At 47.1% G+C, this 16,831-nt stretch overlaps 1 protein-coding gene and 1 long non-coding RNA gene across 5 annotated transcripts; one reads left to right on the top strand and one right to left on the bottom strand.

Annotated features, from left to right (window-relative positions):
- The first annotated feature begins 294 nt into the window (after positions 1–294).
- Positions 295–2,143, top strand: LOC123133878 (SNF1-related protein kinase regulatory subunit gamma-like PV42a). The gene is made up of 3 exons (XM_044553269.1): positions 295–888; positions 995–1,334; positions 1,433–2,143. The coding sequence occupies exons 1-3, from the start codon at positions 368–370 to the stop codon at positions 1,880–1,882; spliced, it is 1,311 nt and encodes a 436-aa protein (XP_044409204.1). The 5' UTR covers positions 295–367; the 3' UTR covers positions 1,883–2,143.
- An 867-nt stretch (positions 2,144–3,010) lies between these two features.
- On the bottom strand, positions 3,011–7,900 carry LOC123136403 (uncharacterized). Of its 4 annotated transcripts, XR_006466887.1 has the most exons (8): positions 7,657–7,900; positions 7,259–7,562; positions 6,535–6,773; positions 5,710–6,434; positions 5,158–5,616; positions 4,774–5,062; positions 3,594–4,668; positions 3,030–3,320 (listed from the first exon to the last, which is right to left on the bottom strand). It is a non-coding gene; the product is annotated as an uncharacterized lncRNA (long non-coding RNA). The 4 variants fall into 4 exon arrangements; XR_006466886.1 differs by having other exon boundaries at positions 3,011–3,320; positions 5,158–6,434; positions 7,259–7,596; positions 7,657–7,836; XR_006466888.1 differs by having other exon boundaries at positions 3,012–3,320; positions 5,158–6,428.
- Positions 7,901–16,831: the final 8,931 nt, after the last annotated feature.

Consider the following 16,831-nt stretch of genomic DNA (forward strand, 5'->3'; position numbering starts at 1 on the left):
AGAGGTGAAGATAAGAAAAATGCTTACTTCTATGCTTTGGCCAAACATACATAGGCATAGAAAAAACCACTTGCTTATGTTGAATGGTGATAATGGTCTTTTTTATTCCACTGAAGATATGCTGTGGCTACTTCCTTCTACAGCGAAACTTTAGACGTGGTGGTCGGTGGCTCGCTACACCACGTTGCTTTCCACACGTCAGCTAGGCAGGCGATGCAGGCTCGCTGCTCGCCACGTAACACCCTCACTCGAAACACCCGATCCGGACGCATTAAAAACTCATGTCGGGCAGACGCCACACTCACTCACTCTGGTACTGCTGCAGTGAACTATCACTACTCCCAAAAAAGACTTCCTGAATTGGCAAATGGCGCAGCTGAGAGCGTTCGCCGACGAGCAGCAGCAGCAAGAAGCGCTGCACGGCCACGGCGGCGACAGCAACAGCAACAAGAAGGCGCGCGCGGGCCTGTGCGGCGTCCTCCGCGAGCGCAAGGTGGTGGAGCTGGCGCGCGCCAAGCGCCGGCTGGTGGAGGTCCCCTACACGGCCTCGCTGGCCAACGCGGCCAACGCGCTCCTCGCCGGCCGCGTCTCCGCCGTCACCGTGGCCGCGCCGCCGGGCCACTGGATCGGGGCCGGCGGCTCCTTGATCGTCGAGTCTGACCCCGCCACCGGCGCCGCCCGCAAGCACTACATCGGCATGGTCAACATGCTCGACATCCTCACCCACATCGCCGAGACCGGCCACGACGACGACGACGCCATCGCCCTTGAGGATGGCGGTGGCTCGCCGCCGGTCGACCTCGACAGCCGCATGTCCGTGCCGGTGTCCTCCGTCATCGGCCACTCCTTGGAGGGCCTCACCCTGTGGACGCTCCACCCAAACACGAGGTGCTTCTCGAGGATTCTCAGCCAGCTATTTGTGTACCTCGCGAAATTCAGATCATACTACGACCGACACATATTGCTGACTTGTTGTGATTAACTGCGCTTTAAGCTTGCTGGATTGCATGGAGACGTTCAGCAAGGGCGTGCACCGCGCGCTGGTGCCGCTGGAGAGCTCGGCGGACAATGTGGTGGCCGTAGAGCTGGTGGAGTCGGCGCCGGTGTACAGGATGCTCACCCAGATGGACGTGGTGAGGTTCCTGCGCGCGCACGGCGCGGAGCTCGGCGGCGTCCTGTCGCGCACCGTCCGCGAGCTCGGCGCGGCGAGCGAGGCCGTGCTGGCGGTGGCGAGCCGCACCAAGGTCATCGAGGCCATCAGGACGATGCGGGCGGCGTCGCTCACGGCCGTGCCCGTCGTGGACGCCCCCATGGACGCCTACATCCTGCAGGACGTAAGACGCCGCCACTGCTTCCTCCTGCATCTGCATGTTGCTCTGTTCGTTCTGTTCGTATTCATCAGCCTGGTACGGCTGCTCTGTTTGTCCGGCAGGGGAGAGGGAAGAAGGTGGTGGAGACGTTCTCGGCGACGGACCTGCGGGACTGCCCGGTGGCGCAGCTGCGGTCGTGGCTGGGGGCCAGCGTGGCGGAGTTCAAGGACAAGGTGGCCGAGTACCGGCGCGAAGGCAGCAGGCCCCTCGACGCGGCGGCCGGCGTCCAATCCCCGGACGAAGGCGACACTAACACCACCGTGGACGCCGGCACCGGCAACGAAGAGGAGCCGCCGCGGCTGCGGGAGATGGTGACGTGCTCCTTCGAGAGCACGCTCGGGGAGGTGATCGAGAAGGCGGTGGCGAGCCACGTGCACCGGCTGTGGGTGGTCGACGACGAGGGGGAGGAGGGGATGCTGCGCGGGGTGGTGTCGCTGACCGACGTGCTCCGGGTGGTCAGGGAGGCCGCCCTCGGCGAGGACCGGGAGCTCCACGACATCGTGTCGTCCTAGAGGAACATTAGCGGTGTGTTTCCGAGTTCCGACGGTGGGCGGGCGTGTTACGTATGTGTCCGACACTGACCGTGCCGCGCGTCTTTTGCTAGAACTGGCGCCTAGTGTAACGTGTCTCAGTTTTATTGTTTCAGCCAGACTTGCCACTAGCATAACTTTTTGGTGCTTTCCTCTTTGTGTTTTTTAAAAAAGCCTTTCAACTGGATGTAACCTTAATTTCTCAATTAACCAATCAAATTTTCGACGAGAAGGATTCAGGTATCCTCCACTAGGGCATCTCAAACGCGGACATTATCGGCGGACCAGACGCATTGCATTTTTCCTAGGGGACTTTGCAGGCATCCGACCTCTCACTGCTGCTGGCACGCAACTTCTCCATGTTTAAATTACACCACGGCGGTTCGTCACACGCAACTGCTCCGTGTTTAAATTACACCACGGCGGTTCGTCACCTTGTAAAAAGGCTTTCGCCCCACTTTTATATATAAAACAAAGATCATCGACACAACGTATAAATGTACGCTTCTCCACACACACACCCAAGACAAACACAATACATAGATGTTGAGCGCCGCAACACCACCCCTATCTATAAAAAGATGAAGTCGCATGCGACGAACCGCGTATTTCAAGGCAGCGCTTTCAGAAAGGATACGACATCGGAGCGGCCGCCGTCGCCCGACCAGAGGGTCAGAGTTTCTCCTAGAAGAACACAACGGGTCAGTGTTTCTACTAGAGGTCGGGCCAGAGTTTTTCCTAGAAGTACACAACGGGTCAGTGTTTCTACTAGAGGAACACAACGGGACGACGCCTTCAAGAAGAGAACGAGCTTCGCCAGCCGGTCCGTTTGAGAATAGAATAGGTTTTTATCCCGGCCAACACTCACCGCCACCGAACGCCACACCTCGGTCACCGCGTCGCCCACACGACAATGACAACCGGGCAGCACCAAGCCACGGCGGTTCGTCACCTTACATCATCACGACCTTTTGGCACGTGACTGGTCTGCATTCAAACGATACCATGATGGTTCATCACCCTACATTAATGATATGCGGTTGTTGAGGAAACTACTCCGGCACCACCTGGATTCAAGCATTCTGGATTACATGGAGACGTCTAGCAAGGGCGTGCATCGCGCTGGTGCCGCTAAAGAGCTCGGTGGACAACATGGTGCTGGTGGAGCTTATGGAGTCGGTGCCAATGTACAAGATGCTCACCCAGATTGACATGGTCAGGTTTCGACGCGGAGCTCGGTGGCGTCCTGTTGCGCATCGTTCGTGAGCTCAGCGGGGCGAGCGAGGCCATGCTCGCGGTGGCGAGCCGCACCAAGGTCATCAAGGCCATCAGGACGATGTAGGCGGCTCCGCTCACGGTCGTGCCCGTCGTCGACGCCTACATCCCGCAAGAAGTAAGATGCCCCATTGATGCCTACATCCTGCAAGACATAAGACGCCGCCATGAACAATTTTTGAATTCATGAACAAATTGGAAAACGAGATTTTTTTCAAAAAACACCTTTTGAAATTCCGTACATTTTTTGAAAATGAGAACATGTTTTGAAATGCCGGAAAGTGCTATTCCGAGCTCGAGCTCAGATGCACTGGATATCTGAGCCATCCCGTGTCGCTAAGATTCGTGACGCAGTGTGTATATTCATATGTATTCCAAATAGTATATGACGACTATGTCTGTGCCTGGACCCACCTACCTATCCCACATGATGCCACCTTTCCGTCCCGCGTGAACCGGCTCAGACGGACTGCTATGTTCAGAGCCACGGCTCGGCCTTACAGCCTTAACGGCCACTGTCCACTCGCTACCGTATTTACTGTGCCTCACCAACCCCTCACCCTGCTCTCGATCCTTCCTCCTGCTCCTCCTCTCTCATCCCATCTAAGCTCGCAAGAAACCATATCGGCGGCCATGTCCTCCTCAGCTTCTTCCTCGCAACATGGGCACGCCCTTCCGCTCATCCCTTGTCCAGATTGCAGGCATAGTACAGACCAAAATTCAGATTCAGCAAAAAAAGCCTAACTCACATGTCATGAACCAAGAGAATAACAAGGGAAATTACAGACTGCCTTCCAGCTAATGTACACAGATTTTGCATGTTTCACCCATCATACAGCACTTGTTTCAGTTCCACCAGCATTACCAAAGTATCGAGCTTACACCCCAACACATGAACATCGAAACACTGAACCATTATGGAGAACATGTCAACAGATAATTCATTAGTTTGATCAGCCAGCAACTACATTCCACCTACTAACCTAAGATCAATTGCCTTTTACAATTATTCCTCTGGCGACCCTCCACTCCGCAATTCTTATACCTAGCCGGCTTCCTCGGCTGCTTTGGTACATCTCCTCGGTCTGGGCAAGTTGTTCTTATCCGGCCTTGCTTCCGGCATACTGACCACTATTGTTCACTACTTCGGCCGCCATGGACGATGCCATCTGATTCACAGCACCTCCCTTATCAGCAAGCCTATCCTCGAGACCAAGGCCATCTCTCCCTTCGGCATCTGGCAACATCTCTGCCAGGTTTGCTTTGAATAGCCCCATCAAACGGTTGTATGCCTCCACACTTGTATCGCCCAGGCGGGCTAGTTCCATCGCATGCATATATATGGTGAAGTGTCTGTATGAGAATGGATTTTTATGCATGTCTTCTTTCTGATATTGCACAAGGTCCTTAGGCAGTATATCTCAAGCATCCTTTCTCCACCTTTTTACTGTATGCTTAACTGGGATTTCTTTAGCTCGGATGAAGTCTAGGACCTGGAACACAACAGCAGCAGTTTAAATAATTTAATTGAAGAACATACGGTTGAGAACACATGAGCACTCTATGTTAACAACAGTAAGTCAAATAAGTTTCCTCACCTTCAACACATGGCTGCACAGCAGCCCCATGTGTTCAAACTGCCCGCATTCACATTCAAATTCGTGACCTCCGTCTAGCAACTTTTACCTCATATGACACCCTGCACCACTTCTCTCTTTTGTCAGCCTCAATGTGAATTGCAACATACAGCTTATGTTTCTCAATTTCTTCCACTTGGTTAACTCGACACTCATACAATATATGCCCAAATTCCTCAAACATGGCCCTTGTATATATCTTTCCAGCATGTCTTTCAACTGCCAAGTTTGCTCTTAACAAAGGCCTCCCCTGAACCACAAAACAAGTTCAACCAGTCAATGCAGAAATCATATTCCAAATTGAATGTACATCTAACAAGAAATGCGTACTTAAATAATACTCACAATTCTTGTTCGCTTCTCTTCATAGTTCTCTTCCGCTTCACTGTCAAAGAGTAGCCTCATATACTTCTAAAGAAACATAAGCATTGGACATCCTGGAGGGACATAATTCTTTAACATATGGTTCGCACTTTCACTACTTTGCGTGCTCGCTATCTTGGCACAAAACACTCCTTTCAAATACGGCTTCGCCCATTTTCTCCCTGATCTCAAATAGGTTCGTCATATATGGATGCGACCTCATCATGTATTTAGCAAGCAACAATTCCCAGTCTTTCTCAAATTCACCCACCGTCAGCATGTGATTCACCACTTTTGCGGAACTCTGCTCAGAATTCACTCTTCTTGGTGTGCAGAGGCCCAACGATTCTTTGACTTTATTTAGCACGTGCCACTTACACCAGCAGTGCATAGTATCTGGCATTATGTTCTTGAACGCCACTTCCATAGCCCGATTCTGGTCTGTGAACCAAACAAAATTTGACATCCATCAGTCATGACGATTTGCAGAAAAGTAAATATCAATCATATTTTTTTAGACTACGGAAACACCACCATATAAATAACAGCAATGAAATGAAGATCTTGCCAGTAAGTATAGTTTTTTGGTGCAGCGCCACCCATGATTCTGAGAAATTCAGAGAAAACCCATTTGAAACTCTCGACAGTTTCGCCACACACAATCAATCCAGCCGGGATCACTCTCTGAAAATGGTTGTTCACACCAACAAATAGTCTGAAAGGCATGTCATACAAATTTGTCATGTAGGTTGTGTCAAATGTTAATGCACTACCGGAAAATGTGTACTGCAACCTATTGCTCCCGCTTGCCCACATAAGGTTCTTGATCCCGCCCTCTTTGTCAGGCTGAACTCTGTATTTGAAATGAGGGTCCTTTGCCCCAATTTCTGCAAAAACCTCCATTGTTTTCCTTACATTATCATCTGATTGTTCCCTGCTAATCTGGCCGCAAAGATTACACAAAGACCTCTTCGTAAATGGCACATTTTTCATCGATCCAAAAAATATGCCTACTATGCTATACACCTTAGCTAGGTTGACATTATTCTGCCGCAAATGCTTTCTCAAATCCCTGCTGTACACATCAAAGTGCTTGTGGGATGACCAGTGAATTGTCTCACCGAAATTTGGCGAAAGCGAGTGGTTATGGCTCTCTCGATGCTCTGCGATATACCAACCATTGTCCTCTATCCATAACAGCCTTATTAACGCTCGGCATTCACACTGACAGGACCTTGTGTTCTCCACACTAGCTTTTCCTTGTAAACATAAATATTAGATTCATAAATCATATGCTTCGCAAAATCTTCATCTAATTCTATGAACAAACACATTAATATCGACCACAGATTTACTTACCAAACATCCGCAAACAATTTCCTGCATGCACTTCATCCTCTCCACATTTAGCCGGCTTTTACCATATCTTATATCAAATCCTTTCTCCCAGGAATACAAGCTGTAGAAATCGTATGCTTATCCAAGCGAGTCAAAGGTAGTACCCAGCACTGCAGTGATTACATTATCCGTCGGCTTTTCGGCGAACAATACGGGTAGCGCAAGGCGCCTTGCTGGGGCCAGCAGCACCAATCCGCAACCTGATAATGGATCAAACATGGCTATGTCAATCATTGTAATCCACCAATCAATTTTATTTTTTTGCTGACACTACAGTAAATGCTACATAAAACGAAACTGATAATGGATCAAACATGGTCGTGTCAATCATTCTAATGCACCAATCACATTTTTTGCATTTCAAACTACTGTCCCTGATACATAAAACGATGGATTTCTAGCAGGGAATTTGTAAAAATCAATGAATGCCCGTAGTCATCCTGAAAGATCAATACTACAATTTCTTAGAGGGGCAGCAGTAAGCAGTTATGCTTCCACTCTAAATAAAAACACACCATGCATTCATACGGGAGTCATAGATCAAACTAACAGTGCAAAACCAAGCAGCAACCACACCAATTCGTATCACACAGTCCTTTTCCAGCAGCAAACAAGTCAAGCAAGAATGCCAAACCATACACAGTCTGAATTTTTACTAATGGTGTTCAAATTCTATTCCCCTCACCTCTTATTCCAACCAGGAGCCCGTGGACAGCTCAGATGTGGGAGGCGAGCTCTCCTTTCTCACCGCTGCTGCTTGCACCGCACTGCATATTCATTCTTCGCCGCTCATAGCCGCCGCCGGCGTACCGCTGCAGATTTGTCCTTGGCCACTCAACATTACCGCTCCTGACGACGGGCAGAGCCGCTTGTCCCCGCTCAAAACTATTCCGTCGTGCAGCGCCACCTCCACCGCCGTTCGCCTTGTCCCAACTGCCGGCGAACCTTCCGACACCATGCTCTCTCCGACCTCCTCAAAATTCGTAGATCTATGCCCATCCAAAGCAGAGAGAACTAACCAGTCTGCCGCACAAACTTCAAATCAGACTTTGCACTTGAAGAAATCGGATCGGAACGGCGTACCTGCGGATTGGCTGCATTAGGAACTCCATGGCGCGACGGGTCGCCTGTTCTTCTTCTCGCTCCCTCTCTCGCCTTCGCGAAAATGGCTATGGCGCTACGGCAGAGGAGCCAGGGGTTGCATTGATGACGCGCCTGGCATCCTGTGACGGAAAGAAAACTTTCTGAGCCACGGATCAGATAGATTCTAGCGGCTCTGACCCACGGCTCAGTGCGTTGTATGTTGACGGCCGCCCAAAACCAGGCCCACTTCACAACTCTGCGCATACGTATTCTCTCGCCCTCTCCTTTTCCCAGAATTCAACCCGCACCATATAAAGAATTAGTCCACATCCCAACGCCCATACGGATGCACACGATATCGTGAGCATATGAGCTCGCGCTCAATTACTCCATGTCCTGAAATGCCCCTATTTTTTGATGAATTTGTGAACAAATTTTCTAAAAATGAACAATTTTTAAATTTGTGCACTTTTTTCGGAAACTAGAAATTTTCTTCAAATTCCTGAACATTTTTGAAATACAAACAATTTATGAAATTCCAATCTTTTTTGAATTTTGAATATTTTTTGAAATTTCCACACCGAACTTGAAAACAAAAATGTCTTTTGAGAATAAATATTTGAAAATCCGATGTTTTTTTAAATTTTGGAACATTTTTAAAAAGGAAAATCATTTTTAATAAAATTGAAACAGAAAAAATGGAAAAACAAAAACAAAAAAAAGGAAAAACAAAGAAATTGAAAAGAATAGAGAGCCGAAGAAACCAGAAAAGAAACAATGTAAGGGAAACCCCAGTTCTAAGGTTCCCAAAACCGGTTGGCTGCACTGTGTAAATCTGGAAGTGGAACAGCCCATATTAGTAGCTCGCATCGCTGCTTTGTGGGCGAATAGGGTTTTCGTGTGGTAGCTCCTATGCGCCGCTCGCTGCGGCAAATTGTCGAGCGGACGCACAGGCGCGTCTCCAGCTGGGCCGGCCCATTCGCGCAACGCATTGTAAAAATCCCAAAAAACTCTGCTCGAGCGAGGGATCGAACCAGGGACCTCCATCCTTGTATGCACGAGCATAGCCATCGCAATAGACAAGTTTTCTTGGTTTGCTACGGCGTGCGGAGCTGAATATAGTGGAGACCCCAACATTTTCTCAAATTCCTAACACGAAAATTATTTTGAAAAGGTGTTTCTTAAAAAGAGAACACTTTCCAAATTTTAGAATAAAAACTAAATGGCTCGAACAAATTTTTGATAAACTGAACACATTTTAAAATGCCGAACATTTCTTGAATTTAAAGAACAAAATTTTGAAATCGAGAACAAAATTTGAACATGAACATTTTTTTAAAGCATGAACATTTTTTTAATCTTGAGAACAAATTTTGAAACGGAGAACAAATTTGTAAGCGCGGAAATTTGAGAACAAAATTTGACCATGAACATTTTTTAAAGCACAAATATTTTTTTAATCTTGAGAACAAAATTTGAAACAGAGAACAAATTTGGAAGCGCAGATTGTTTTTAAAAGCATGAACATTTTTTTGGAATCTTGAGAACAAATGTTGAAACGTAGAACACGTTTGGAAGCGCGAACAATTTCTTAAAGCACGAACATTTTTTGAATATTGAGAACATATTTTGAAACAAAGAACAAATTTGAAAAATCACGAATATATTTGGAAGCGCAAACATTTTTTGAAAACCTGAACAAAAAAGTTGAAGTTCGATACATTATTTAAGTTCAAAAGTTTTGCACTTTTTTGTGTAACGAGAACAATTTTTGAATTTTGAGAACAATTTTTAAAAAACTGAACATTTTATGGAAAGGCAAACAAAATTTGAATATTTTGAAAAAAGAGAAAAGAAAAAGGGAATGAAATAAGAAACCAAATAAACAAAACAAACAGAAAAAACGAAAATGAAGAAAAGAAAAAGGAAACAAAAAGGAATTTGAAAATCTGAAGAACCAAAAGGAAATAGAAAGAGAAGAAAAGGAATTGAAAAAATGAAATAAAGAAACAGAAAAATAAAGAAAGAAGAAAAAAGATAAAGAAAAAAAAGAAACAGAAAAAGAAAAAGAAAAAACGGAAAAACCGATGAAAGAAAAAAACGGAAAAACCAATGAAAGCAACGAAAACCCGGTTCAAGGAACCTTCTAGAAGGTTCACAAAACCGGATTGGGCAGTTGGTAACGTATCTAAGTGGGCCGGCCCAGGCAGCGTCGCTCGGTTGTTCCCCCTGTGCGAAGCGCCCGCATTTTGCCACAGTGAGCGGCCAATAGGAAATTCAATCCTATACGACACATTCTGCATCAAACGTGAAACTCGACAAACACCACAGAGCGAACAGCGACCACCAAGCAACTCCACCACAAAGGTGCTACTGCCTATTTAAGCGTGAAACTCTATAACAACAGCCAGCAGGATTGAGATTTTAGGAAAAAACATTTTAGAAAAATTCTTGAAAATTTCGACCATTTTGAAATGTTCCTGTAAATTTTCTGAAACATAAACATTTTATGATTGACATTCTGAACATATTTTGATAAGAGAACATTTTCTTATAACCTGAACAAAGTAAAGATTTGAAAACGAGAACATTTTTTTAAACTTAATGAAACTTTTTTAAAACACGATGTTTTTTGAAATTGTGAACAAAATTCAATAAACAAGAACATTTTTTGAAATTCCTGAAAGAGTTTTTGAAACACAAACATTTTTTTTAAATTGTGAATTTTTCTTTAAAACGGGAACATTTTATGAAATTCCAAAACATTTTTTCAAATATTTGAAACCAAGAACATTTTTTTTGGATTTACTGAACAATTTTTCAAATTGTGAACAAAATTTAAAGCAAGAACATTTTTTGATATTCCTCAAAGACTTTTCAAACACTAACATGTTTTGAAATTCTGAACAAAATTTGAAAACAGGAACATTTTATGAAATTCCTGAACATTTTCTCAAAACCTAAACGTAAAAAATATTTGAAAATGAGAACACATTTTTTAATTTACTGAACATTTTTATAACACGAATAGTTTTTGAAATTTTGAATATAATTTAAAACAAGAACGTTTTTTGAAATTCCTCAAAGAGGTTTTTATACTTGAACATTTTTTGAAATTGTGAACAAAATTTGAAAACAGGAACATTTTATGAATTTGAGAGTAAATCTTGAAAACAAGAACATGTTATAAAATTCCGGATAAATATTTGAAATTCTCAAACAAAAGAAACATGAAAATAGAAAAAACGAAAGAGCAAAGAAAAAAAGAAAACAGAAAAAGGAAAGAAAATATCTGAACAAAAAAAGAGAAAGAAAAAGAAATAGAAAAAGAAAAGAAACAAATATGTAAAAAAGGGGAAATAGAAAAACCGGTTCAGGAACCTCCTAGAAGGTTCCCAAAACCATAAAAAACCGGCTGGGAACCACCTAGAAGGTTCCCAAAACCGGATTCGCACAATCGTTTGAACGGGCCGGCCCATCCCAACGTTGGTCGATCTGCCCCTGTGCGTCACGTCGACTGTTTGCCGCAACGAGCGGCAAATAGGAATTTCCTTTTCATGTCTAAACTCTAAACATAGGAAACCCTGAAGTTGTGGCGAGTTGTGGGCTAAGAGATTAAGGCCGGATTTGGCCCAAACCACATCAACAAGTTTGCAGCGAAGGATGATATGACTTATGTCCTCAGTGGCTGGGCAAATATCACAAACATTATGTTGCACAACTTTCTTCTGTTAGAAGTATAAACATGATTAGGATAGATATAAGGAGATAGAAGGTAAGAGTTGTTTAAATATATCATGTCTTGTCTTGTACTGCAAGATTCTTCTCATGTTGTACTCTCTATATATAACCCTACGAAGGTCACATCAATATAGCAAATATTGTAGGTTCTATAGTTTCCACATGGTATTAGAGCGGTTTGTCCAACGACGCCAATCCTAGGACCTTCAACCACTTCCGCAGCTCACCACCCCGGGGAGATTAATCTTCTCTCCCCGGGAGCGCGACATCCGATCAAAATCAAAGATGAGATCGGTTCCGTAGATTAGTTTTCTCAAATGAGAAGTGTCACACGTGTGGCACGAAGTAACACCGACCTGACTTGTTTAAACTAATATAATTGCCATTCGAAAAAAACCCAAAAAACTGAAACTCTTTTTTTGAAACTAGGCAAAAGATTTGCCATTTTCATTAATTAAGAAGAGAGTATTGTTACAGAAATGCCGTTAAACGGCAAAAGCCTAAACGGATTACTCTCGCGGCATTACATTGCTCAAATTCTTGGCACCGGCAATAGCCCAAATAGACATTTCTTCTTTCATGATCCGTGTGACGATCGCCACCGGCGCCGCCTTGCTTCTGAAGACGCGTGCATTCCGTTCCTTCCAAAGTTCCCACCCCACAAGAAGTAGCAGAGAAGATAAGGCCTTAACTGGTTGGGTGTTGTTCGAGAGTAGCTCATCCCACCAAGATTTCACTGTGCCGAATTGGTGCCAAGTAGCCGTGGGAATAGCAAGCCCGAGCCAGGAGAACACCTCATCCCAAACCCGGAGAGAGAACCTGCACTTGAAAAGGAGGTGGGCTGCTGATTCTTGCACCTGATTGCACAGCGGGCACCGGTCACAGTTTGGCCATCCTCGGCGTTGCAGCCTATCCGCGGTCCAAATTCTGTTTTGATTGACTAACCAGGCGAAGAATTTGCATTTAGGAGGAGCCCAAGCCTTCCAAACCGAGACCTGAAAGCTAGAGTGGGTGAGACCAGCGAACTGCGCCAAATATGCAGACTTAGCAGAGTAGTTGCCATCATTGGCGAGCTTCCACAAAATGCTATCTTTGACGCCCGGTTGGATGACAACACCCGCAAGCTTTTCCCACAGGGCCGAGAATTGCTGAAGATGCTCAAGCGTGAGGCCGCTTTGGGTGTCAATTTGAGCTATCCAATGATGATCTCTCAAGGCCTGGGCAACCGTTCCGCCTTTCTTGCGAGAAATCTCAAAGATCTTTGGTGCAATGTCCTTGGGTCTTATACCCTCTAGCCAAGACGACTCCCAGAAAATCGCTTTATTCCCATCACCAATCGTCACCTTGGTCGCAGCCGCAAAAAGATCACGGTCTGCAGCTGTGCACGGCGTCTCGTGACCACACCATGCCCTTGAGGGTTCATCCCAGTCTAGCCAAAGCCACCGAAGCCGGAGGGCAGTGGCAAACTTGTCGAGATTGAGAATGCCAAGACCTCCATATTCTTTGGGTTTACAAACTTGCTCCCAATTAGCCTTGCATTTGCCACTAGTAACCTTGTCCGTTCCGGCCCAAAGGTAGGCACGTCGCAGCTTGTCAATTGCCTTTAGGACCTCCACCAGAAGGTCCGGCGGAGTGATGTGATAGATGGCCACCGCCGTGAGAACCGCCTTGACCAAAGTCATGCGACCCGAGATAGCAACAAGCTTGCCTTTCCAAGGCACCAATTTGCCAGCCGCCTTGTCCTCTAGCAGTTGTAAGTGATTCCTCTTAAGTCTTTTGATCGCGAGAGGGAGACCAAGGTAGCGGATAGGGAAGGAGGAACGACAGGCCGGGAAGGACTGAAGAATATCATCGAGGTCCACATTGGCACATCTGATGGGCGCAACAATACTCTTGGCGCAGTTAGTGGACAAGCCCGTGGACTCACCAAAGGAAGCTAGCATGGTGGACAGGAATTGGACATCCTCCTTATAAGGGGCACAGAAAACAGCAGCATCATCGGCATACAGGGAGGCACGAATCCCCGCGTGCCTCCCAGGCAGGGGGTGAAGCTTCCCATGTGCAGTGGCTTTGTTGAGGATATGGTGAAGCGGGTCGATCGCGAGGACGAAGAGCAAAGGGGAAAGCGGGTCACCCTGTCTGAGGCCACAACCATGCTTGATGGGGTCGCCAGCAATTCCGTTTAGTAAGACTCTCGAGGATGCCGAGGAGAGGAGAGCCGAAACCCAGTCTCGGAAGCGAGTAGGGAAACCATGATGGCTCAACATCTCCAGCAAGTAGTCCCACCTAACAGAGTCGAATGCCTTCCTAATGTCAAGCTTGAATAGGAGCATGGGTTTTTTTGTGCGGTGAAATCTTCTCGCCGAATTCCGCACATACATAAAGTTGTCATGTATACTTCTCTTTTTTATGAAAGCACTCTGGGCGATGGAGACGATGTCGTTCATGTGGGGAGCAAGCCTAGTGTTAAGAATCTTTGCAATGAGCTTGGCCACCGCATGGATTAGGCTGATTGGTCGGAAGTCAGAAATCTCCTCCGCTCCATCCTTCTTGGGAACGAGAGCAATATTCACCGAGTTGAGCCAGTGAAAATTTCTAGTTTGAAGATTGGAGAAGCTATTGATCACAAGCAAAATGTCATCTTTAATAATCTCCCAACAACTTTTGAAGAATTTTCCTGTAAAACCATCCGGGCCCGGTGCTTTGTCACTAGGGAGAGCAAAGATTGCAGCCTTCACTTCCTCTTCAGTAATTGCATCTCCAACCATGGATAGATCATGGTCAGCACGGGGAATGGCTGCCTAGTTGATGGTCTTTGGGCACGGGGCACCCCTCTTCATGATCTTAGAGAAATGCGAGTGGACAATATTCTTCTTGTGGTGATGATCCGTCACCCAGTCATTACCCTGTTTGAGTCGGTGAATTAGATTTTTCCGTCTCCGACCATTAATCCTAAGGTGGAAATACCGGTATTCGCATCACCCTCTTTGATGTTGGTGATCCGAGAGCTTTGCCTCTTCCTAGCTCTCTATAGAACTGCAAGCCCCACCACTCTCCTCTTAAGTCTTTTCCGAAGATCCGCCTCCTCGGGACTAAGAATCCGCACATCCTGGGCCTCATCAAGGCGAAGGATGATCTTCAAGGCCATATGTAGTTGGACCTTAGCATTGGAGAAAAGGGTTCTGCTCCAAACTCGCAGTTTCTGACTGGTCTTCGTCAACTTGTGGAATAACCTTAGGAAAGGATCGTGGTGCTGGGAGGGCTCGTTCCATGCCTCTAGGATGACTTGCTGGAAGCCTGGCATGTTGGTCCAGAAGTTCTCAAAGTGAAAACTCTGCGGTCGCCGAGGGCTATCATCATTGGCCAGGAGAAGTGGGCAATGGTCAGAGAGTGATGAAGATAAGGCATGCATGATGTGTTTGTCGAAGGTGATATCCCAATCCTCATTGCAGAAGAAACCATCAAGTTTGGACATGGTCGGGTTATTTTGCTCATTGCTCCATGTAAACCTCCTGTTTTTAGGTGGATTTCCTTTAGCTTGCAAAATTGAGGGCATTCCGGAAACGGGTGATGCGACTACGATTTGCATTAGAACGATTCTTGTCTCTTGCCCAATAAATTTGGTTAAAGTCACCCGCGACGAGCCATCGTTCTCCCAAAGGCGGCTTCTCATCCTTCAGCTCTTGAAAGAACACGTCTTTGAGGTTGTTTCTGGTTGGACCGTAAATAGTGGTAAACTTAAAGGAAGTATTGGAGCTGATTATAGTAATTTGCGCCGAGAGAGTGTAGTCGCCATGGTGAACATTCTCGACGCGGACATGATCTTCATCCCACAATTGCAATATCCCACCGCGCGTGCCTACAGCAGGGCGCTGAGCAAAACCCTTTAATCTATATCCGCCAAGGAAGGAAGCAACAACAGCATCAACAGCCTGGAGCTTTGATTCTTGTAAACAGGCCAAATGACACGTAGACGTAGCAATAGTAGCATTGACCATGGCTCTTCTGTTTGGGCAATTCAGTCCACGCACGTTCCAATTAAGCACACTGAGGTTTAGACTATTCATTGGGAAAACAAAGCAACTTCAATTGAATGGAACAACTCCAGCCATATCCAACTAAGCCTTGCCAGGGCACATCAGGGCGGCAACTACCAAAACCAGCTTCAGACCGGCAATCAGGACCGTAGTACATGTTTTTTAACATAGGAAATAATCTACAGTAGTAAGCAAACATGCAGAGCAGGCCTAAACAGCGGCGTCTTCGCTTGTCGGAGTTGGCATCTCGGAGCCACCCTCTCCACCATGCTGCAACAGCGCGTCCTCCACAGCCGTCGCAAGGTCACAATCCAGCTTGAAGAGAGCACGTATCCCTGCGATCGCCAAGTCAGAGAGTTGGCCCTTGAACATTGCCACAAAGCGACCGATCGCTTCCTCTGTGACCTCTTCGCCATCGCCCACGATGCCCATTCTCAGGCAGAGCAGCCTCTCAGCGAGCTTAGCAACAGGCATGGACCTGTTCTTGGCACGAAGACGAGGGCTCCGACGGCCTAGGTCGAAGCCCACCACCCCAGCCAACGTCTTTCTTCTCTTCGTCGGTGGCCTTGGCCTTGGAGAGGGTGATCTTGGCGCGGCAAGTAGCGGTGGCGGGCAAACAACAAATAGAGGAGAGCACGGCGGCGCCACCACATTGCCAACAGCCGAGACGAAGATCGGGGTGACCGGCTCAGGCTCAGAGCATGGGGATGGAGCACGGGGAGACTGGGTGCTCACTGTAGGGGAAGTAGGGGCAGCATCCCACTCGCTGTGAGGTGAAGGCCTGAGCTCGATGATGTCACATGAAGTAGTACGAGGCGACGGCAGAGGAGAATGGCCATGCTGCCCGGTGTGAAGAGTCTCCAGGGTGGGTATCTGCATCGTCCTCGCCGAGCAATCAGGCGATCTGTTGCGAGAGTGGCGGCCTGAAGCTGGGATAACTGCCCCATCAGGGAGGCGCTGCACCTGAGTCTAGTCGATGCGTCGCGCATCCGAAATCGATGACTCTGCCCCGCACCGCCTTCTGCCACTGACATCATCGGGACGTGGGGCATGGCGGCCATCATGCCTGGAGTCGAGCCAATCCTCGTTGTGGCGCTCCTTCGTTGCCCATGGTATGCTTCTGAAGATGCGGTCGCGCCTAGACGACTGCTACTCATTACGACAACGGTCACTACAAGAATCAGCTACTTTGCCATCTGCCACGGCGGACGGCAAAGGCATGGATGGCGGACGGCAAAGGTCTTTGCCGTCCGCCGCGGACGGCAAAAGGGGACGACAAAGTAGGGGACGGCTAAGAGCTACGTTGCCGTCTGCTTCGGGCGGCTGACGGCAAAGGGGTCTTTTCCATCAGCAACGGACAGCAAAGAATGCAGACGGCAATAAATGCGCTGTTACTC

Source organism: Triticum aestivum, chromosome 6B (assembly GCF_018294505.1).
Source record: "Triticum aestivum cultivar Chinese Spring chromosome 6B, IWGSC CS RefSeq v2.1, whole genome shotgun sequence".
NCBI classification, from domain to species: domain Eukaryota; kingdom Viridiplantae; phylum Streptophyta; class Magnoliopsida; order Poales; family Poaceae; genus Triticum; species Triticum aestivum.